General features: G+C 56.6%; 1 protein-coding gene across 4 annotated transcripts in view; it reads right to left on the bottom strand.

Annotated features, from left to right (window-relative positions):
- Window positions 1-2049: 2049 nt before the first annotated feature.
- The window catches only part of ALPK3 (alpha kinase 3), an 81232-nt gene continuing 63142 nt past the window's right edge, over window positions 2050-20139 (bottom strand). For all 4 annotated transcript variants that reach the window (XM_054042752.1, XM_054042751.1, XM_054042754.1 and 1 more), the window contains 9 exons: window positions 16013-17999; window positions 12824-12971; window positions 10776-10903; window positions 9709-9744; window positions 8909-9183; window positions 7919-8007; window positions 7257-7474; window positions 5923-5971; window positions 2050-5291 (listed from right to left, as the gene is read on the bottom strand). In XM_054042752.1, the coding sequence (XP_053898727.1) occupies window positions 4952-5291; window positions 5923-5971; window positions 7257-7474; window positions 7919-8007; window positions 8909-9183; window positions 9709-9744; window positions 10776-10903; window positions 12824-12971; window positions 16013-17999 (3270 nt within the window). In that variant the 3' untranslated portion in view covers window positions 2050-4951. The remainder of the gene's footprint in view (window positions 5292-5922; window positions 5972-7256; window positions 7475-7918; window positions 8008-8908; window positions 9184-9708; window positions 9745-10775; window positions 10904-12823; window positions 12972-16012; window positions 18000-20139) is intronic.

The raw sequence follows: 20139 nt of genomic DNA on the forward strand, positions 1-20139 counted from the left end.
GGTCTCACGACCCAGGTGGTGTTGCCTACCCTACACCTGGGAGTGGGTGCAAACAGACTAGAAAAATGAAACCCCTTCTCCTTTGCCCCCAGCACCACACACAGTCCCCCTCCTCCGCCCTGGAGACAAACCCCTGTTACGCTGAGCTTTGGGCAACACGCTGCTAGGCACCATATCACCCCCCAGCTAGCGGGAGAGCAGGAAGGAGGGGTATCCCAGCCCCTCCAGCCGGGAGAGACGCACTGGAGAGCAGGCCAGTCCATCGTGTTTTATTGCACTCGCGCACACCCAGTTGCCAATACACAGACGAGTATGTACACGGTTATCTTACAACGGGCTGACAGAGCAGGAATCGGCCCCGGCAGAAGGGCGAAGCGCAGCCGCAGCCATGGAGTGCAAAGCACCAGCCGGGCAGCTCCCTAGCACAGGCAGCTTGGCTGGGCACCCGGCTTTGTATCACCACGACACTGCTGCTGCCAGCACCAGTCACCTCCATTGGGACTGAAGTTCGGTGGCATCCCGGTCCCACGCCCCACGGTCACAGCTATTCTGTGCTCTGAGCCCAACGGGACAAGGCCTCAACAGCTCCCCTCCCCCTGCGCTGGCCCAGGCTGACCATTAATTGCACTAGCCGGGCGGCTCAGCCTGCGGTCACTGCTAGAAGAGGTGAACTTTTACTGCGAGTTAACAGGCCTGAGCTAGCTCCTGTGGGAGCCTAGTGGAGACAAGGCGGGGGTAGTTTTAACCGCAGTGCAGCTAGGCAAGGGCACCTGCGGGGGGGGCCAGCACTGACCTCCCCAGCTACACAGCAGTAACAACTGCTCCCTGTGCCTTAGCGCTGCTAGGCATTCACAGCAAGAGAGCTACTGTTTATTCCTTCTCGTAAAACACAGCCCAAACGTGAGCCCTCCCTGTCCTCCCGCGAGCAGGGCTCAAGAGGGAGAAGGAAATCCAGCTGTGCCTGTTACAAGTGGCTCCCTGTGCTGGGGCACTATGTCAGCTGCCAGCGGTATCCGAGCAGGAGGGTTAGCAAACACCAGGCTCAACCCTAGAGCAGCCAAGGCAGCGTGTAGCTTTCACACAAAATAGCAGGTCGAGATAATCATGTGAAAACTACCCCCAGACATGTCTGCACTAGGGCTTCCCCTCATGTTAGCTAGCTCGCGGTAAGATCACACCTCCTTTCCTGGTGAAGATGAGGCCTATGGGGGTTTGCAAACCCGGGCTTTTGGCAGCTTTGTGCAGGAGAAGGGTGGGGGCTGTTTTGTTTCCAAGGTTGGCTCTGCTTGCACTTTCCCTGCAGGAGCAGCCAAGGCCGTATCTGCGCTGTGGGGCTTTGCCCTGCCAGGGCTGTTGGGAAGACTCAGGCTGGCTGCTGTGAGCCCGTAACCCTGTCACTACAGGGAAGGCCTTCCCTGCTCCGGGGTCGTTAGCACGGTTACCAACACACCAACCAAAGGGCACCGAACAGCGGCTCACACTCACAGAGCAGGCTTGTCTCCACTAAAGTTTCACCTCCAGTGACTAGGGTTACCATACGTCCGGATTTTCCCGGACATGTCCGGCTTTTGGGGGCTCAAATCCCCGTCCGGGGGGAAATCCCCAAAAGCCGGGCATGTCCGGGAAAATCGGGAGGGCTCTTTGGCCGGGGCCACAGGGCCGGGGGCATGGTGCCGAGCCCGGCCGGGCGCGCGGTGCCGGTCCGGGGTCGCAGTGCCGGTCCGGGGTGGGCGCGGGGCCGGGCGGGGAGCCGGGGGCGCGGTGCCGGTCCGGGAGCCGGGGGGTCCGCTGGGCCGCGGGGCCGCGAGGTCCGCGGGGCCGGGGGCCAGTCCAGGCCCGCGAGCCGGGGGCTCCGCTGGGCCGCGGGGCCGGGAGCCGGGGGGTCCGCTGGGCCGGGAGGTCCGCGGGGCCGCGAGCCGGGGGGTTCGCGGGGCCGGGGGGTCTGCGGGGTCCGCTGGGCCACGAGCCGGGGGGGGGCAGCGGGGTCCGCTGGGACGGGAGGTCCGCGGGGCCGCGAGCCGGGGGGGTCCGCGGGGCCACCGGGGGCCGGCAGTGCTGGGCGGGCCGGGGGTGGTGGGCCGGGGCCGGCCCAGGCTGGAGCCGCCAGGGGGCCAGCCTGGGCCGCGCCTCCTCCCCCCACACCGCCCCTTACCTGCTACAGGCTTCCCGCGACTCAAATGTTCGCGGGAAGCAGGGGAGGGGGCGGAGACTTCGGGAGGGGGCGGAGTTGGGGCGGGGGTTGTGGGCAGGGCTGGGGGCGGGGCCGGGGCCCCTGGGGGTGTCCTCCATTTGGAGGCACAAAATATGGTAACCCTACCAGTGACCTGCTTGCCTAGGCCGAGCCCTGGGGTGAGCCACAAACACTGTGGCAGTGACACCCCCAGGCAATAAGCAACCAACCAACCTGCGGGCAAATCACTAATCCAAACAAGCCCCTGCTGCTCGGCTGTTGTGATGCCCTCACTTCACCGCTTCCCCAGCCCAGACAGGACCTGCATTCTAATGGAACAAACAGGCCCCCATACTCTGCCATGAAGAAGCAAGAAGAGAGCACATGGCCTGTGTCTGCCCCTTTAAACAAGGCCACAGCCCCGCTGTCAGCCACACTGGGAGGCAGTAGCCAAGAGAACTTGTGCCTGAGACAAAGTCTGGCAGCGTAAGCAGCAGGCACATCTTGTTCCCCGCCCCCAGCGCAGCTACATCGCCAGCACTGAAGCCACGAGACCTAGAGACAAACCAGAAGAATAGAGGCCTGTGGGGGCAGGGCTTACAGGCCTGGGGGGTGAGAGGCAGGCAGGGCTGGGGTTGTCTCTCGGAGGCAAAGGAAGGACTCGCCTGTTGATCCCAGGAGTGGGAGGGTGTGTAGAGGCAGGGCAGAGCCAACAGGGCACAGCTGGGAAGGTGGGTTCAGACCCTCCCTGGATCCAAAGGGGTGAGCAATAAGACCAGCTGAATGCTAAATTACTGGGCTAGATGCCCAGGTGCACCAGAGCAGCTCTTGGCATACAGGGGAGATAGGGAATGTGCCATCTTTCCACCGCTGAGCCTGGGGGCTGAACTGGCACCCCCAGCATGAGGTAGAACAGCCTTGAGGCTGCACTAACTTGAACCAGCTCCCAAGAAGCCTCTCTGCTGGCCAGGATCGGTGGCCCCATCCCTATGCTGGCGGATGGGGAAGGTGGGGAGCACAGGGCAGGACTTGCATACAATGGGGAATCCTCAGCTCTGCTTTCGGGCAGCTTTAAATCCGGTTTGTGCTATGGCAGCATCACCAGGTCAAGGGGCAAGGCCACTATTAAATCTTAACCCCAGTCAGGGCTGCCTCGCAGGGACGTCCTGCTGCCCTGGGAGAACAGAACCCTGATCCCTACACTCCACAGAGAAGGGCTGGCTCCAATGCACACCCCCCACTGACACTGTGGCAAAACACACCCAACGCTGTGGCCCAGCCCGTGACTTTGTCAGCTCACAAAGGGAGGGTGTTACTGGCCTGAGGACAACAGGGTGCGGCTTGACCTGGTCAGGGGAAGGCTGGGTTATTTCTTCCCAGCCCAATCCTGCAGTGATCCAAGTGCCCAGGGCTGCGTGAGGATGGGGTGCAGGGGAAGCTGCTTTGGGTCTGCCAGCGAGGATGCTGCAGAGTGTACTGGCTCTGGTGGCAGGGGTGGGCTGTTCCCTCTCCCCTTGGAGAAGATGTGAAATATTTTTTCACAGGAGCAGGAGTTTTCAACTCCCCCCACCCGCCCCTCTGTGCTGGCTAGACTGGCACCCACCTACCATTGTGATTGGCACATTGCAACACAGACACCCCAAGCACTTCCACTACCATAATCGGCAGGGAACTAAGTAGTGATATTTTAATTGCGCCCGATAGACTCCAAACTTAAACACTCCCAGCTGAGAGGCCCTGTGCAACGCGCCCCCCCGCAGACTCGGGCAGACAATGCTGCATTAGTAACACGTGAAGTACACGTGGAAGATTGGCTTTGCACTGCTTTGCATCAGGGAAAGCGAAGAATCTGCCACATGGTTCTGTAGCGAGGGCTGGATGCTGCCAGACTTTCCAGGCCCGGGAATCACAGAAAACACACGGCCATCCCCACGGGGCAAAGAGGGACCAAGCAGCCTGTCTAGCCATGCTCCCCCTACAGAGTAATCAGTAGGTAATGGGCATGGGGTGGGACCGGAGAGAGGTGCTGAACTAGCCGGGCTCAGGGAGGTTAGTAGGGCCTGTGTATGGCCCATTAGGGACCTGGGGTCAGGGATTTCCGCTGGGCATGTGTAGGGAAAACACCAGGAGGTGCTGCGAGCCGGGGGGACCCAAGAGCTACCACGCCTTTGTGGCACCCATGCCCGAGCGGGGTCAGTGCACTGTAGACAGCTGCAGGCTGGCAGGGTAGAGCGGCACATTCCTAGTGGCACACAAAGGAGCACCAGCTGCTCGCTCTCCTCCAGGGGTCGCCAGCAGAGAACACCAGGGCCAGGCGTCGGAGCAGAGCCAGAGAAAAGCCGGCACAGTCTAAAGGAGGGATTCAGAAAATGAGCCTCAGGGTCGCCATCAGGCAATGACCAGTGCCCCCTGGTGGTCAGGCTGGCACACTGCCCCAATACCCTCTGCACAGGGCACTGTGATGCCTGCATGGCCCTGGCAGCTGGGGCTTGGCAGGCTCGGCCGGCCTGGATGAGCTGTTGTTTTAAAGAGGTAACAGAGTTGAGCTGCCATGCTCCCTGCAGCGGCTGTGCAGGCCCCGCCATGCACCGAGCCAGCTCCGGCCCACTAGGCTACCCAGGGCCCCCCGCACTGGCGCCAGCCTAGTCACTGCTTCACTCGCACACCACACAGAGCGCAGCGCAGGGGCGTGCTGGGAGCCACAGGAAGGAGCAGCGGCTGGGTCCCCTTTCCAGGTGTGCACGGCGGCACGCTGCCTGCGTGGCTGCACCGAGGCTCTGGCTACTGCAGCTGGCTGGGCCTGTCGCTCTCCAGCGCTTTGTGCTTCGGGGCCGGCTGGGCCTCCCCAGCTTCAGTGGATTTCCGGGAGGCTTTGGGGCTCACGGCGCCCTTCCGGGTGCCCTGGGGGCTTGCCAGGCCTTTCTTCTGCAGCTGGGGGCTGGACTGGGCTGAGGGGGCCTTCCTGCCCAGGGAGGGGCTCTTGGAGCCCTTGGGCTTGGCTGGCTGCTGCAGGCTCTCCAGACTCTTCAGGCCCAGGATCTCACAATAGCGGTTACACTGGTGGACAGCAGCAAACTGGTCCAGCAGGGCCGGGAAGCAGCTCTCCTTCAGCCCCTGGTACCTGCCAACACAGCCACACTCAGGGCCAGTGCCCTGCCAAGGGGGCTCTGAGCCAGGGCGCCCCTCTCCCCACACACCCCCAGGCACAGCGAGCAGGAAGACAAGACGCCTGGGCTGCTGTCCTCTAGGCACATACCCCTTTCCGGGTGGTGTGTGGGGGCACTGACTTTCCACCCGGCTCCAATCCGCTCTAGGGCATTGCTGTAGGTGCTCACTGCATGGGCCATGGCACTGCAGCAGGGCGCAAAGCAGCTCCTGGACCCACCATTGTATCCCCCCCCACCCCAGACCCAGCCTCCCCCTTGCAGCCCCCACTTTCCATCACATACCCCCCCCCAGTCCACCTTCACTTCCCCTCCCACCCGCCATCACACACTAAGGAACTGGAGTGGGAAGAGGAGAGCAGCAGAGGAGACAGGCCTGGGGCTGAACCGTGCAGGAGAAAGACAGAGCTATGGCTGGCTGGCTGAATGACAGGGAAGGGAGTGGGGGGGCAAGGTCACCGCAAGCCCTGCAGAGAGGCTGGGGCAGCCCCATCACGTGGCAGACACAGCCCAGGGTAGGGCAGCGCCCCCACAGCCCCTCTGAGAAGCCAGCTGCCAGCTCTCTGCCTCAGCCCTGCAGTCACTTACCCTTTCAGCTTTGTAGCTATCCTCACGTTTGTGATCCTCCACCCAACGCCTGCAAGGGAAGGGAACAATCACCAACCTCAGGCCGAGCCCAATGCAGCTCCCATGGCTGTCAGCAGAAGCCTGGCCACTAATTCTGCTAGGACAGCAAGATTTGGCCCAAGGAGTCTCCTGGCTGGGGTCCAAGTCACTGAGCCCACCGCAGGGGCAGGGTGGGCACAAGAGACACCGGGGGGGGTCCCCTGTCACCCCTGCATGGGCAGGATGGGCACAAGGGACATCAGCACAGGGTCCCAGTGTCCCCTGAGCAGGTGGGGGGTGGGGTGTCCCAGTCACCCCTTCATAGGCTGGGTGGGTGCGAGGGGTACTGGTGTGGGGTCCCAGTCACCCCTGCAGGGTCCTGGCAAATCATGTTTAGGCCCTGAGTTGCCCTCTTTTTGATTGAACGCGCCTTTAGCTCTGTCCCTCTCCGAATTCCCTCTTTCACTCCAACCCGCAGGGCGCAGCTGCTGCCACCCCTGGGGCCCAGGGGAAGGCTGGAAGCGTCAAGGAGGGGCTGGGAGAACATGGGCTGGCAGGGCCCTTAGTGGAGTCACAGAGAGCCTGGGGAGGGGACAGTCCTACCAGGAAAGGAGCGATGAGCAGCGACCAGCCCACAGAGCCCCTCCATACACAGACTGCAGCAGCCCCCACCCATGTCGCCCCATCACCCGGGGGAGCAGAGATGGAACAGTCCCCATTTCACACCTGGGGAAGCCCTGGCTCAGAGAGGTCACAGGCCAGGGCTTTGAGGGGGCTCTGGGTTTGGGTGCCCTGTCAACACGCTTTCAGCCGCTGGCTCCAGCTGCCACTGGGCATTCTGCACCTCTGCAAGTCAGGCCCCAGGGGTCTGGAGTTGGGGACCATAGAGGAGAGACTCTTTCTGAAAGCCTGAGGCCAAGGCCCTCAAGCCAGTGGCTGGCAGAGACAGGGACAGAGGCCAGATCTCCTGGGTTCCCACCTCCAGGTGCCAACGCAGGCTGCCACTCTAGTACATCCTAGTGTGCTTGGTCGATGCAATACTATGGGGGAGAGACTACTAGGGAAAGGCCCTGCCTGCCACCATGCCTGGCAGAATGGTGGGGGGGTAGCTGGAGTCCTTGGCTGAAGGAGATTTTCCCATCTTCTTTTTCCAGCAGCCACCACTCCCTGGCTCTCTCTCAGGGGCGGGGCTGCCCGGACACAGTGCTGGGTGGTGTGCCGTAGGAGGCACCACTGCCCTGGGCCCTGTGGCGCTGGGCCAGAGGAACCAGGGACTCTTCCCTCGCCGGGGACTAGACAGCCAACTCGGCCCATACCTTCCATGTCGGTCACAAGGATGTTTCCATTTGTCCACTGGTAGAGCCAGTGCTGGAAGGTGCAGCACTTTTGCGCAATCTCTGAGCTGCTCTGAACAGCCAGGCTGCCGTCCCGCTCCTTCATGCAGTAACGCTCAAAGGGCCCTGCCAGGTCCTCCTCGATGGTGGCGTACGGGACAGTGTTGGCAGGTCGGTAAATGAGATACAGAGGGATGATCCTGGACAATAGTAAACGGCCCAGGTCAGCATAGGGCAAGCCAGAACGTAGGCCGACGGGCTGGCTCTGTGACTAGCATGCAGAGTGCATGGCGGACACCAACCCAGAGCCCACCACCCCGAGCACCGTCCCTTGGCTGCTCCCTGGGCTGGGCAACAACCTGACTGCAAGCTGCCCCCACCTCAGCCATGCTAGCGACTGAACCTGCTTACGTTAGCCCAGGACCCAGACCCTTCCCACACAACGCTCCCAATTTGGCTTCTGAATGCACCTGTTAATGAAAACGGGCCACTGGATCCCTGGAGCGATGGGGCAGAGGAGGCCATGCTGGTGCCGCCCACCCCGGATCCTCCCTCCCCCGGCCCAGTGATGCTCGGGGTGGGAGGAGGTCATGCCGCCCTGTGGCCCCTGCATGCTCAGGATGGAGGGCAGAGGCCCAACTTACTCGGGCACTGCCCCGAAGTCTGGGATGGCCCGTGCTTCAGCAGCAAAGATCTTGCAGTACTCCCGGCTCGAGTTCTGGATTTTGCACTCCTGGGGATTCAAGCAGAGTCATTATCCCTTGCCCTGCCCTGGGCCAGCAAGCCAGGTTCAGACAGCATCCTGCTCCTCCTGGCGAGCTCACAGACGGGCACTGGGATGCATCCTCACTGGCAATTACAGGACAAAGGGCGGCTCAAACCACCAGAGCCTCCCCACCACGCAGTGTGGGGGACAGCAGGCATGATGGGTGAGAGTACTGGACAGCCATGGAGCTGGCTACAGGTGCTGGCCCCTGCCCCTCAGGGCTTGTGTGACAGCAGCTAGCCCAGGAGCAGAGGAGCAGGCAGGACACAGTCGGGCTGGGCAGGCAACACAAGGGACAGCTCAGGAGAAGCAGGCAGTGGCAGGAGGGCAGAAGTCAGGGGGCAACTGGCCAGAGGGGCCAGTAGGCCAGGAGCCGGTGTCCAGGCTGGGGGAGGCTGTTCCAGGCACTGGGTTGTGCATGAGGAAAGGCAGGAGAGGGAAAGCGGGAGAAGAGAAGAGGAGTGGGGCCAGGGTTGGACAGGCTGGCGGCTGCAGGGGGGCGCTGAAGAGTGGCAGTGAGCTGGGTAGTGAGTGGGGAGCAGGCCAGGTGGGCAGGGGTGGAGGGAGCACGCTGGGCAGGAGCAGTGTGCCAGGTGGGGGGAGGGACATACAGGGCAGGGTGTGTGCAATGCAGGCAACAACAATCAACGCACTGAGCCAAGTCAGGGTTTTCAGGCTGTCCCCATACTGCAGGAACAAGGGGGCGTGGCCTGGGCGCACCTGCTGGGGAGCGTGAGGGGAGGGGCCGTAACTGGGGCCCACCTGCCGGGGAGCGCGGGGGGAGGGGGCGTGACCGGGGCCCACCTGCTGGGGAGCGTGGGGGGAGGGGGCGTGGCCTGGGCATGCCTGCCGGGAGGCCTGGGCCCACCTGGATGGTGATGTCGTAGTTCTTCTCGATGAGCGTGTTCTCATTCTTGGTCCCGAAGACGATGAGGTTGTGCACTTTGATGATGCAGGTCCGGCCGGACTCGAAGACGGGCTCCAGGCCGTAGATTATCCTGGCACGCCAGGCTTTGCGCAGGAAGCCAGCGCCCACCTCCACGTCCTCGCTCACAACGCGCCCAAAGAACTTGTCCCCCCAGTAGCCTGAGTCGGCCAGGCCCTTGGCGAACACCATGGGGGTCATTTCGATCTCCTCGCCGACTGGCAGAAGGAAAGCAGTGAGTTAGTGGTGGTGGGCGCTGCTGGGAACAGGGCAGCTGAGCAGTCACTAGGCTCATCCTGCCAGGGTGTGCAGCAGGGGCAGCAGGTCAGGCCCCTAGTGCATAGAGAGATAGTGAGGGCAGCACGCTCAGGCCCAGGAGGAGGAGGATGGGGAACAGCTCCTGCTGCATGCTAGCGCCCTCTCTGGCTGACTGGCGGCATGGTGCTGGAGGAGCCCCTCGCTGCAGGGCCTTGGGAAGAAGCTCCAGGTCTGCGATCAGTGAGCTTGACCTCTGGCTGGCATTAGCCAGCTGCCTGGTGCGCCTTGCACATAGACACCGGCTCGTTAGGGAGGAATGGCAGGATCCGGCCATGCCGCGCTTTGTGGTCACCCCTCCCACTGGGCACCCTGCCCCACCCCGGGTGCAGCATCAACACGTGCAGAGAGGGGGCACTGGATTTACTCTGAGCCCAGCAGTCATGGCCGGGCCAGCACTCACTGCTCCTCTGCTGCTCCCACTTTACCTTCAATTTCTTCTCTGGAGACAAATCCCGACAGCACTAGAGGAGAAACAGAGCCCTGGCTGTTAGTGCCCTGAGGTGGCTGGGCCTATCAGCTGTTCATCCCAGCCCCCTCCCTGCCCCCCCAGGGACACCCAGACCGGAAAGTGCCCTGGCAGTGCCTGCACACGCCTGCACCGGTGTGACACAGTAACTACACCGAACACCCTGCTGCGCCCTCGTTCTTGGGGCCCTGTTTGCAGTCGGGCCAGACACTGGAGGGAGGAGCGGTGGGATAGGGCCCCTAGGCCCAGGACCGCCTTGTCAGAGAGACCAGCGGACAGGCCAGCTACTACCCTTCAGGAGAACAGGCCAAGGCCCAGCCATTGGAGGGACTCTCGGCACAGGGGGCTGGATTCATTCCCTGCCCCAGGTTCAGATCACTGAGTGATGGAGCATGGAGAAGGCTCTTTACCGCAGGCCAAGAGTTGCTCACATTCCCCTCAGGAGGAGCTTGGAATTGTAACCTCTCGGCTCCCACAGCTAGAGAGCTGCTCCCAGCCTGCGCAGCCGGGTACCCCTGGTGCCTCCAGCCCCCCATACCCCACCTGCCCCCATTTCCCCATCACCCAATACCCAACTCGTCCCCTGCACCTCTGGTCCCCCGTCACCCGGTACCCACCCCCTGCGCCCCTGTCCCCCGTCACTCAGTACCCAACCCACCCCCTGCTCCTCTGGCCCCCCGGTTACCGGTTACCCAACCTGCCTCCCCACCACTGTCACCCAGTACCCCTCCCAGTCCCGCTCTCCTGTCCCCCACCTCATTGACCAATATGCAACTCACCCCCTCACTCCCCTGCCCCCCCATCACCTGGTACCCAGCCCACCCCCCTCTCCCATCTCCTGTCCAACCTATCACACAATACACAATAGCCACTGCCCACTCCTGATCTCTCTGTCCCCTCAATTGCCTGATATCCAATCTGCCCCCCCTCCTGCCCCCATCACCCAGTATCCAACTCATTCCTCTGCCCCCCCCGATGTCCGGTAACCAACCTGCCTCCCCACGCCCCATACCCAACCCACCTCACCTTCTGCACTGAGCAGGAAGTCGGTGGAGTCGGTGCCATACTCATTCTCGATGGTGCACTGGTACACGCCACAGTCCTTCCGGGATGCCTGCACAATGGCCAGGGCTGCCTGCCCCTCATCACCTGAGCTGAAAGACAATGGAGTCAGCCTGGAGATTAGTGCTGGGCAGCCCTGTAGTATCTGTATTGTGGTAGGGCCTATGAGCCCCAGCTGCGGACCACAGCCCTACTGTGTGAGGAGCTGTACATACCCACCCATCCAATGAAAGGACAGGCCCTGACCCACAGAGCTTTCAGTCTGACTTCAGCCCTGCAGTGGGTGCATGTGAACTGAAAGCCAGGCGAATGCTACCAGGAGTGAAGTATGCAGCACGTTGGGAAAGGGATCATCCCGTGTGATCCAGCGAGACACAACCCAGGGGGTCTCAGGAAGCCACCTCACTGCTTCCTGACACTCAGGAGCTATGGGATGATTACGGTTTCCTGTAGATTGTACTTGGGGAGAATGAAAAGGAAAAGAGACACCACCCGCTTCCCCCAACAGTCCCCTTGACCTCCAGCAGGCTGGCAGGAGGACAGTTTCTCAGATTTGAGTCCTTTTTTTAGGGGACAAAGGTGGGAATCTTCCTCACATTCTCTGCAGTGAAGACAGATGCAAAGAATTCATTTAGCTTCTCTGCAATGGCCGTGTCTTCCTTGAGTGCTTCTTTAGCATCTCAATCGTCCAGTGGCCCCACTGATTGTTTGGCAGGCTTCCTGCTTCTGATGTCCTTAAAAATTGTTTTGCTGTTAGTTTTTAAAGTCTTTTGCTTGTTGCTTCTCAAATTATTTTTTTGGCCTGCCTAATTATAGTTTTACACTTGACTTGCCAGAGTTCATGTTCCTCTCTATTTTCCTCAGTAGGACTTAACTTCCACTTTTTAAAGGATGCCTTTTTGCCTCTCACTGCTTCTTTTCATTTGTTGTTTAGCTGCAGTGGCAGTTTTTTTGGTTCTCTTTGTTTTTTAATCTGGGATATACATTTAATTTGAGCCTTTGTTATGATGTCTTGAAAAAGTTTCCATGCAGCTTGCAGGCATTTCACTTTTGTGCAGAAAGGGGGTAACCAACAGGGGCCACAGCTCCTTACTGAGAAGCATCTGGTCTGGTGGGGCACCAAGCCCGGCCCTCTCAATGAAGTCAGAACATCACTTGTACTCCTCATGGCGACCATGTGCTGTGGCTGAACCCAGAGTCCAATTGCCTGGGGGGCAGACTGGTTTCCCCTGCCCTTATTAGTGTTTCCCAACTCTTCCTGCGTCTCCATTATAGGATGTTGGGAATGTGGGTTCTGGAGACAGTGCAGGCCCTGCTTCTGTTTGACTTAGTCCCTTCCATGCACGGTGCAGAAGGACATGCCATTGTTACAGGCTGAGCAGATGTTCCCTCAGTGAGATGCATGGTCTTCTTGCTCGCTCTCTGTCCTAGGAGCTGGGCTCTGAACATTAGCGTCTGCTGTGGTTAACAATGACCAGATTCTCTAGTTCCTTCTGTCCCACCTTGGCTTCTCTCTCCAGAGCCAGGGGGCCTCTTTGCTAATGGCCAGGTGTACTTCACTGATACACAGGGATCCATATTTGGACTTGTTAGCAGGGGGCACCTTCACTCCAAAATAACCAGGGTGGGTCTACGGTGTAGGCGAGAGGTGTGACTGCTACACATATAGACAGAACCAACTAGCTTAAATCTGTCTAGATCAAAGCCAGCTTGAATAACAATAGCAGTGAAGCACAGGCAGTGGCTGATCAAGTATACACCCAGAGTCCTGGGCGGGGCTGTACTCCAGACGCTAGCCTTCACCACTTGCACTACACGCTATTGCTCCTGGAGCTGACTTTGCTGTTGCTAAATCAAAGCTAGTTTGGGTATGTCTGCATAGGCTGCAGTCACACGTCCCAGTTGCAGTGTGGATACACTGTCAGAGCTGATAAATGCAAGGGGCAAGGCTAGATTTAACACATCAGCCACAGGATATGCACGAGTAAAATACAGCAAAACTGGCAGATTACCTCCGTCTGGCTTCTGCTACAGGGAACTCGTCCTTGTACCACGTCAGCTTCGAGTCACTCAAAATATTGAAGAACTGGCACCAAAGTTTTAGGTTTCCTGATGCATCAGAAAATTGTTCTGCTCTGATCTTACGAATCAGTTGGGGGGCTAAGGACAAAGGTGCAGAGAAGGGAGTGGTGTGAGACCAACAACATACATATCAGTTCCACTCCACAGACTAGCCCTTGGTCATTCAGTCTTGTTACCAATCCCTGGGATTACCATACGCCCGTAGCACAGCTTTCACCAGGCAGGCTCTCAAAGTGCTACACAAACTGAGATACAAGCTGTATAAAAGGAGGAATGCAGCACAGCAGCTGTTCACAGCAATGGGAAATGAAGAAAAATGCCAGATCCAACCTGAAGTGCCAAGGGAACTCAGGGAGGCAGAAGGCATTCATCAGAGTGGGAATTTGTGCTGGACACACCTGCTTTTGCCCTTGGATATCAAGTGGCCCCAAGGAGACATCTTCAGTTTTACAGTTCATCTGAAGGCTAATCTCTTCCACCCCACAGTGCCCCCAGAGACCCCAACAGCACTGACCGCGAAGGTGGAGCGCCACCTACGAGTCTACACCACCACTAGCGTAGTGAGTATCTCCCATCCTCCTCCGAGCCACCCTGACCTGGCTTAGCTTGTCAGGTGGCAGATCTCGGCACTGGGTGGCCAATGGCACCAAACGGCTCGTTTTGGTGGCCTTAACAGAAATTTGAAATCAACACTTTAAAATATGTAAAATGGACTGTTCAATGCTTGCCAAACTTTACCTACTGCATAATCAGGTTTGTATCTTTAATGTGGAGGGGTGGGGGGAAAGATCAGGCAGCCTAAACCAGGCTTCCTCTGTGTGTGCAGCACAGCGGAGACCAGGACAAGCTTTCAGATAACTTGGCCTTCGCTGATGTAAGCAAAGTCTGGATGAGCTCTCCCCTGACATCTAGTGGTGAGCTGTGGAAAAAGACTTCAGAAGCTGATCTTGTTTGCATGGACACACCCACCATGCCTAGGTGCTCAGCATGATGGGATTGCTTGTCCAAATGATCAGTTGTGGCTGGTATTGGATCCCCAGTCTCCTTGTTATTGGGGCAGGAGTAATAAAGAGTTGTTATTCTTGTGTGTAAACCGAGGGCAGCAGAACTATACCTGACATTTCCCAATGGAGGGACTCACCCTCAACTGAACAACACTCGCTAGGCAGGGGACATGGGTTCCAAAGCCTAATGAATTAAGAGAAGGTGGGGGCAGATATAACTTAGAGAATTTTTTCACTTCAAGGTCCCAGAAACAAAGACAAGGTTTTCATCTTGAGGCCAAAAGACCAAAAACATCAAGACACTTGATCACGGCCTTGGATAGACCAAGAAACTACTGACACTTGATCTAAGCTCATAGAGAGCCGAGAACTGGGTGGTCTGGGTCTTGTTTAAGGATTGTGGACACCATTTGCTCTTGCCTCTCTCCATGATATAATAAAAGTGCTAATTTAGATTTAATTGAGAGTCTTGTTACATACTGCAGAGCTGAAATCACTGATACCTAGGTCTAAAAATTAGATTTACTTTGGGATGATGTCTCTTTTGCAAGAGACTGCCCAGTATGCACCAGCAGTGAGATTCCCCCACTAACAGCTGAAATCACTAAGAGCTGTGATAAGGGAGGGGGGGCTGAAGACATCTTAGTGACTGGCCAGCTGGGTGGCTGGTGGAGAGGCATGGCAAGCGGCCAGCAGGCTGACTGGCAGAGAGGCGTGGTGAGTGGCCAGCAGAGAAGCTGGTGGAGATGGCCAGACCAGAGCCCCGCAGAGGCGTGGCAATTGGCTGTTGGGGCAACGAGCGAGTGCCTGAGCAGTGCAGTGTGTAAGGTGCCTCCTTACCCCCTCCCCACCCCGCCTTCCACACAGGGTGGGAGGTGAACTCTGCAGATGAACCTCTGAACTCTGGGGCTCTGGTCAAGGACAGCAACTGTGAGTGGGGTATAGAGAAGGGATGGGTATGTTAAAGGGACTTTTTGGTTGCTGGACTTAAGACCCTCAGGGGGAAAAGGACACTGCCCAACTTACTTGCGGGTGGGTCTTTTTGCTCATGGTTTGTGTTTATGAACCCTAGTTGCGATGTTTTCCCAAATTAATGCTGAGTTACTTCCCTCCTTTTATTAAAAGTTTTTGCTACACTCAGACTCTGTGCTTGCGAGAGGGGAAGTATTGCCTCTTAGAGGCACCCAGGGGGTGGTGTGTAATTGCCCCAGGTCACTGGGTGGGGGCTTGAGACGGTTTTGTGTTGTATTTTTGAAAAGGAACCCCTAGATGCTGAACCTGACCCTTGTTGTTGCTGGCTCCACCTGGCCGAAGGGTTACACCTAGATCCCTCATGACACAGAGATTGGGCAAGTCTCATCTCTGGTAACTCAAGTGACCACAGCATCGTCGCTCTAACTCCAGGAGCCTCACAATGAGCTACAATGTGATTTACAGTGGATTCTCCTTTGAGGGTTCTGCAGATCCTTGGGTCCCAGCCCTTACCCTAATCCTGGCTCTGCTCCTCCTAACCCTAGAAAGCCTCAGCAAATCCTGTCTCTCTAGTGTTGCTGGCTGTGGGTGTCTCCTGCTCTCGGTGCTGTCTGTGTTCCGGATGCATACTCTAAACAGGGAGCCCCGGGTAATTACTTAGTAACTGTACAGGCTTTGGGGATGTGAACTGCTCAGGATTCTGCTCTGCTTTCCAAACTCCACAGAAACGAAGGTGGATCCTTCCCCACCCGGGCTGAGAGAAGGGGACACCAGTATCTGAAATGGCACGGTTCTTTACCCTGGTGTGACTTCTCCATTCACCTGCCTTCAACGGGAGCAGGAGATGCCCCTTCAGACTGGCCTGTACCCATGTCAAAGGAAGGACAGCCATGGGTACGTCTGGAAACCTGCGGAGATTTCACATTCTGCATGTTACCCATTCCCAGATGTCCTGCTGGCTCCCTGCTACTGCAAGGACTTATCACTGCTTCGTGCTGCTGTTCTACGTACTCCCACAGCAACCCCCCCAGGCTCTCAAACTCTGGGGGTTAGTGTGTGCCATATGCAGGGGGGGAGAGAGTGTCTGCATCTCTCCTACCTGGGGGTATCCCATGCTGCCCTCGCCTCTCAGGCTTTTTGTACCTTTAAATGGGTTGTTTGTTTTCCTTGACTCCCCTGCCTGTCCTTCCTGCTTGGTGCCTTCAGGGCCTTCCGGGGTCCTACTGCTTTCCTCTGAGGGCTCCTCGTACGCCTTAGGAACTTCAAGTGTCGCCATCTTTCTGGGGAGGGTTGGGGAGTGTCGGTCCATAGGAGGAGACAAAGCTGGGACAGGGGCTTGTAACAGAGCTGGGTTCTTCCTGGACTGTCGGGGAGACACAGTAGGGCTGTCCCTCTTCAGATGCACTTGGCTCTCCGAGGCTGCAGCCTCTGCCTCCTCCAGCTGCTTGCTTTTGGCCAAGTATATCTTGCGTCGAGCCCCGGAGGCAAGCTCCTCTGGTGTGGCACAAGGTAATGCTGCAACCAGGTCGCTGGAGTTCTCCTTCGTGCTGCTTTCGAGATGCAGATCAGAAAGTCCATCGTCTGCCTGGCCTGTTCCCTCCAGGGGCACGTTACCCACCACGATAGAAGGGACAGAGAGCAGGGCAGACCGTTCTGGTTCAGATGCCTCCCTGGCTGGCAGCGTCCTACATGCTAAAGGACTGATACCCAGAGCCTCTTTGCTGGTAACTAACTCTTGGTTAATCATTCCCGTGAGCCTTCTAGACGTTCTGGGGCTTAAATGCAAGCTCTCTGCACTTTGGAAGAGTTGGTTATTTTGCACCCTTTCTAAGATTTTCCTTGATGTGCTGGGGCTTAGCCCTGCAATGCCCACTTCCAGCAGTGCTTTCTCCTCCCCAGCAGGCTGGCTCCCCTCCTCTTCAGTCTCAGTGTCCTTCTTTATGGGGGCCTTACTTTTATCTGGCTCCGACGAGGACATTTTTAAAAGCAGAAGTAAATAATTCTTCAAGGATGACACTAGGTTTCTGTGCTGTACTTTGTGCTCCAGGGATACCTCCCCATCTGGAGTTCTCTCTTCAGCCCGCGGAGTGAGTGGCACCTCCGTTTTCAGTTCAGATGTACCTGTAGAGGTTATGCTGCTTCTCTCAGCTGCAGCCGCTGGCTCTTTGCCTGGTGTCACAGCTCTCTGCTCACTTTCCTCCCCACTCTCAGGAGTCAGTGACACAGGTGCCAGCTTGGCACTGCGCTCCATGGCGGTGCTGACTGGAAACCGCTCGCGGTGAGGCGTGGCAGCCAGCATTGGTGCAGATTCATTTGTTTTCCTAGTCTCCATTTCTCTTTTCACGTCACCTGGCAGCTGGGCTGCCGATTGTTTCCCATCAGCAGGGGCTTCTTTGACTGGAGAAGGGGAAGCTGAGCCTGGTGCTTCCAGAGACTCGGAGATCTTTGCAATGGCAACGGGACACAGCTCTTCCTTACTCACTTGGGTGGAGACCGGAGCTGCCTGTTTAGGCACCCAGGACATCCCACCCACCACTCTGGCTGCTTGCTGTGAGGTCTCATGGGAGGGCTCCACAGGGCTTTCCTCTACCTCTGTGCAGGACAAGCTGTCCCCTAACCAGCTTCCAGCTGGCTCTGTTTCTGCAGTTAATGGCTGAGCAATCTTCTCACCCTCCCCCATTCCACTCCAGCAGGCAGGTGGTTTAAGTGGGGCTTTGCCTCCAGGCATACTACTTGCTTTCTTCAATGCTGACCCAGCTGTAGCTAGCTCCTCATTCTCCTCACTTGGAGTTGGTCTTTGCTGGGTCTCTTTGCCTGGGAAATTCAGAAAATGCCCTGCTCCCTCCTCTTTCCAAGGTGGATGTTCCACCCAGCTGGGCTGTGTGAGGCCAGGAGAACCAGCAGGAGGCCTCTGTGAACTCTCTTGGCTTATTTTCAGCATCCCTGTTCCTCGTGGCATCGGGCTGGCTGGCTGTTGAGACTGCTCTGTCTCTCTCTCCATGCAGATGGGCTTCCCTCTTGTGAGCTCCTTTAATTGGCTGGCTTGAGGATTAGTGTCCTCCGTTGGCTCCAACGCTGAATGTTTCAGGTTGCTGGTTGAGGACAACACCTGCTTCACTGCCTCCCGAGCCTAGGAACAAAAGGGAAACCATGATTATGTTATTGCCTGGATCCACTTGGCATTAACTTAGCACCTTGGGCCCCATCTACACTAGACTGCATAGGGTCTGGATACCATATTGAATCATGGTCTGGCCTTGCCTCTGTGGATAGGACCAAACAGGTAGGGCCTGATTACGAGATGGGTTGAGGGACACTAGATGGGGAGGCCCTGAGTTACTACAGAGAATTCTTTCCCAGGTGTCTGGCTGGTGGCTCTTGCCCACATGTTCAGGGTCTAACTGATCACCATATTTGGGGTCGGGAAGGTATTTTCTCCTGGATCAGATTGGCAGAGACCCTGGGGTCACTTGCAGGTTTCAACTAGTGTAAATGGTGGATTCTCCATAACTTCAAGTCTTTAAACCATGATTTGAGGATGTCATTAACTCAGCCAGAGGTTGGGAGTCTATTACAGGAGTGGGTGAGTGAGGTTCTGTAGCCTGCAATATGCAGGAGGTCGGACTAGATGATCACGATGGTCCCTTCTGACCTTAAAGTCTATGAGTGCCCCATGCTCCCACTGATTGCAGTTGGACCTGTGGGGGTTCAACACCTCTGAAACATCAGGCCCTCACTTGTAACTATGCTCCGGCCATGCAAAGACCATGGCTGCAACACAGCTCCATCACATTCAATTCTCTTCTCTACATGTTTTCATACAGCACTCAACACCATAGCATTGGAGCACCTTCCAGCAGTGCATTAATCAACGTGACTAGCTTCTGTCATGTGGTGTTTGTTCTCCCAGCATCTCCTCAGGATGAGACGTGCATGCAGTTAAGTGTATTGTTGGATTTTTTTAATGTTATTGTTTTAAATGCCCATGCTCCTTTGTGCTTATGTTAGTGAAAGCAAGATCAAAGAAACGTGCCTGGCACTTAGAGCCGAAGATGGGGAGGTTTCTGATGGGGACTTCACTCCACAGTCTCAGACTAGCCACTGAGGAAGTTGTGTTTCCCACACCGATGAGCTTTACTCTTATTGCAGAATGCTCCGTGGGCTGGAGGACTGGAGTTGCTAACCGGAGTCTTCGTGCCAGAACTTTCCCTTCATGTTACGCAATTTTAACACGTCAAGAAATGGCACACACAAAGCACATAAGCCTGGGGAAGCCCATTTCCCAGTAAAAGTGATATGTTATTGCTGACTGCAAACCCCAAAATGTAGATGTCATGATGAAACAATGGGAGAATCACTCTCTCCCATCTCTCCCTTAGCAATTCATAACATTCATGTGAAAAGGGCATGGGGATACCAGAACAGAGCAGAGCAGAGGTTCTTCTACCCCAGCGTCGCTCTCCAACAATGATCAGTACCGGAAGCTGCAAGACATCCCTCAACTGGCAAATATGGGATAATCTGCCCCCTGTGAAGGTCTCATCCTAATCCCTAATAGTGAGAGATCAGTTTAAAGACTGAAGCAGGAGGTTTAAAAAGTTTTCCCCAAACTTTTTTAAACATCAACTATTATAACTAGATATTCCTGATATCCACATAAACATCCAGTCTCCCTCTGATTCTTGCTGAATTCTTGACCACTCTGACGTCCTATGGCAATGAGTTACACAGTCTAATTACATGTTGTGTGAACAAGTATTTTGTTTTATCAATATTGTCTTTGCCATCTTCCAATCTCTTGTGTCTTATTCTTGAGTTATGAGATAGGGGGAAATGAAGACGTTTCCAATCTACCTTCCCTAGGCCAGTCATTATTTTATATACTTTTATCATGTCCACTCTTATCTATCTCCTCACCAAGGTAACAATCCCAATCTTTTATATCTTTCTTTGTATGAGAATTTTTCTAGCCACTAATCATTCTTGTCACCCTTCTCTGAACCCCTCTAGTTCCACAATATCTTTCTAGAGATAGGGTGGCTAGTGCTAAGTATCAGGGGGTAGCCATGTTAGTCTGTATCTACAAAAACAACAAGGAGTCTGGTGGCACCTTAAAGACTAACAGATTTATTTGGGCATAAGCTTTTGTGAGTAAAAACCTCACTTCTTCAGTGGCTAGTGTTGCCCATGGTATCCAGATGAGGCTACTCCATTGATTCACATAAAGGCATTAGTATATTCTTCGTATCATTCACCATCCCATTCTTTAT

Source organism: Malaclemys terrapin, chromosome 10 (genome assembly GCF_027887155.1).
Source record: "Malaclemys terrapin pileata isolate rMalTer1 chromosome 10, rMalTer1.hap1, whole genome shotgun sequence".
NCBI classification, from domain to species: domain Eukaryota; kingdom Metazoa; phylum Chordata; order Testudines; family Emydidae; genus Malaclemys; species Malaclemys terrapin.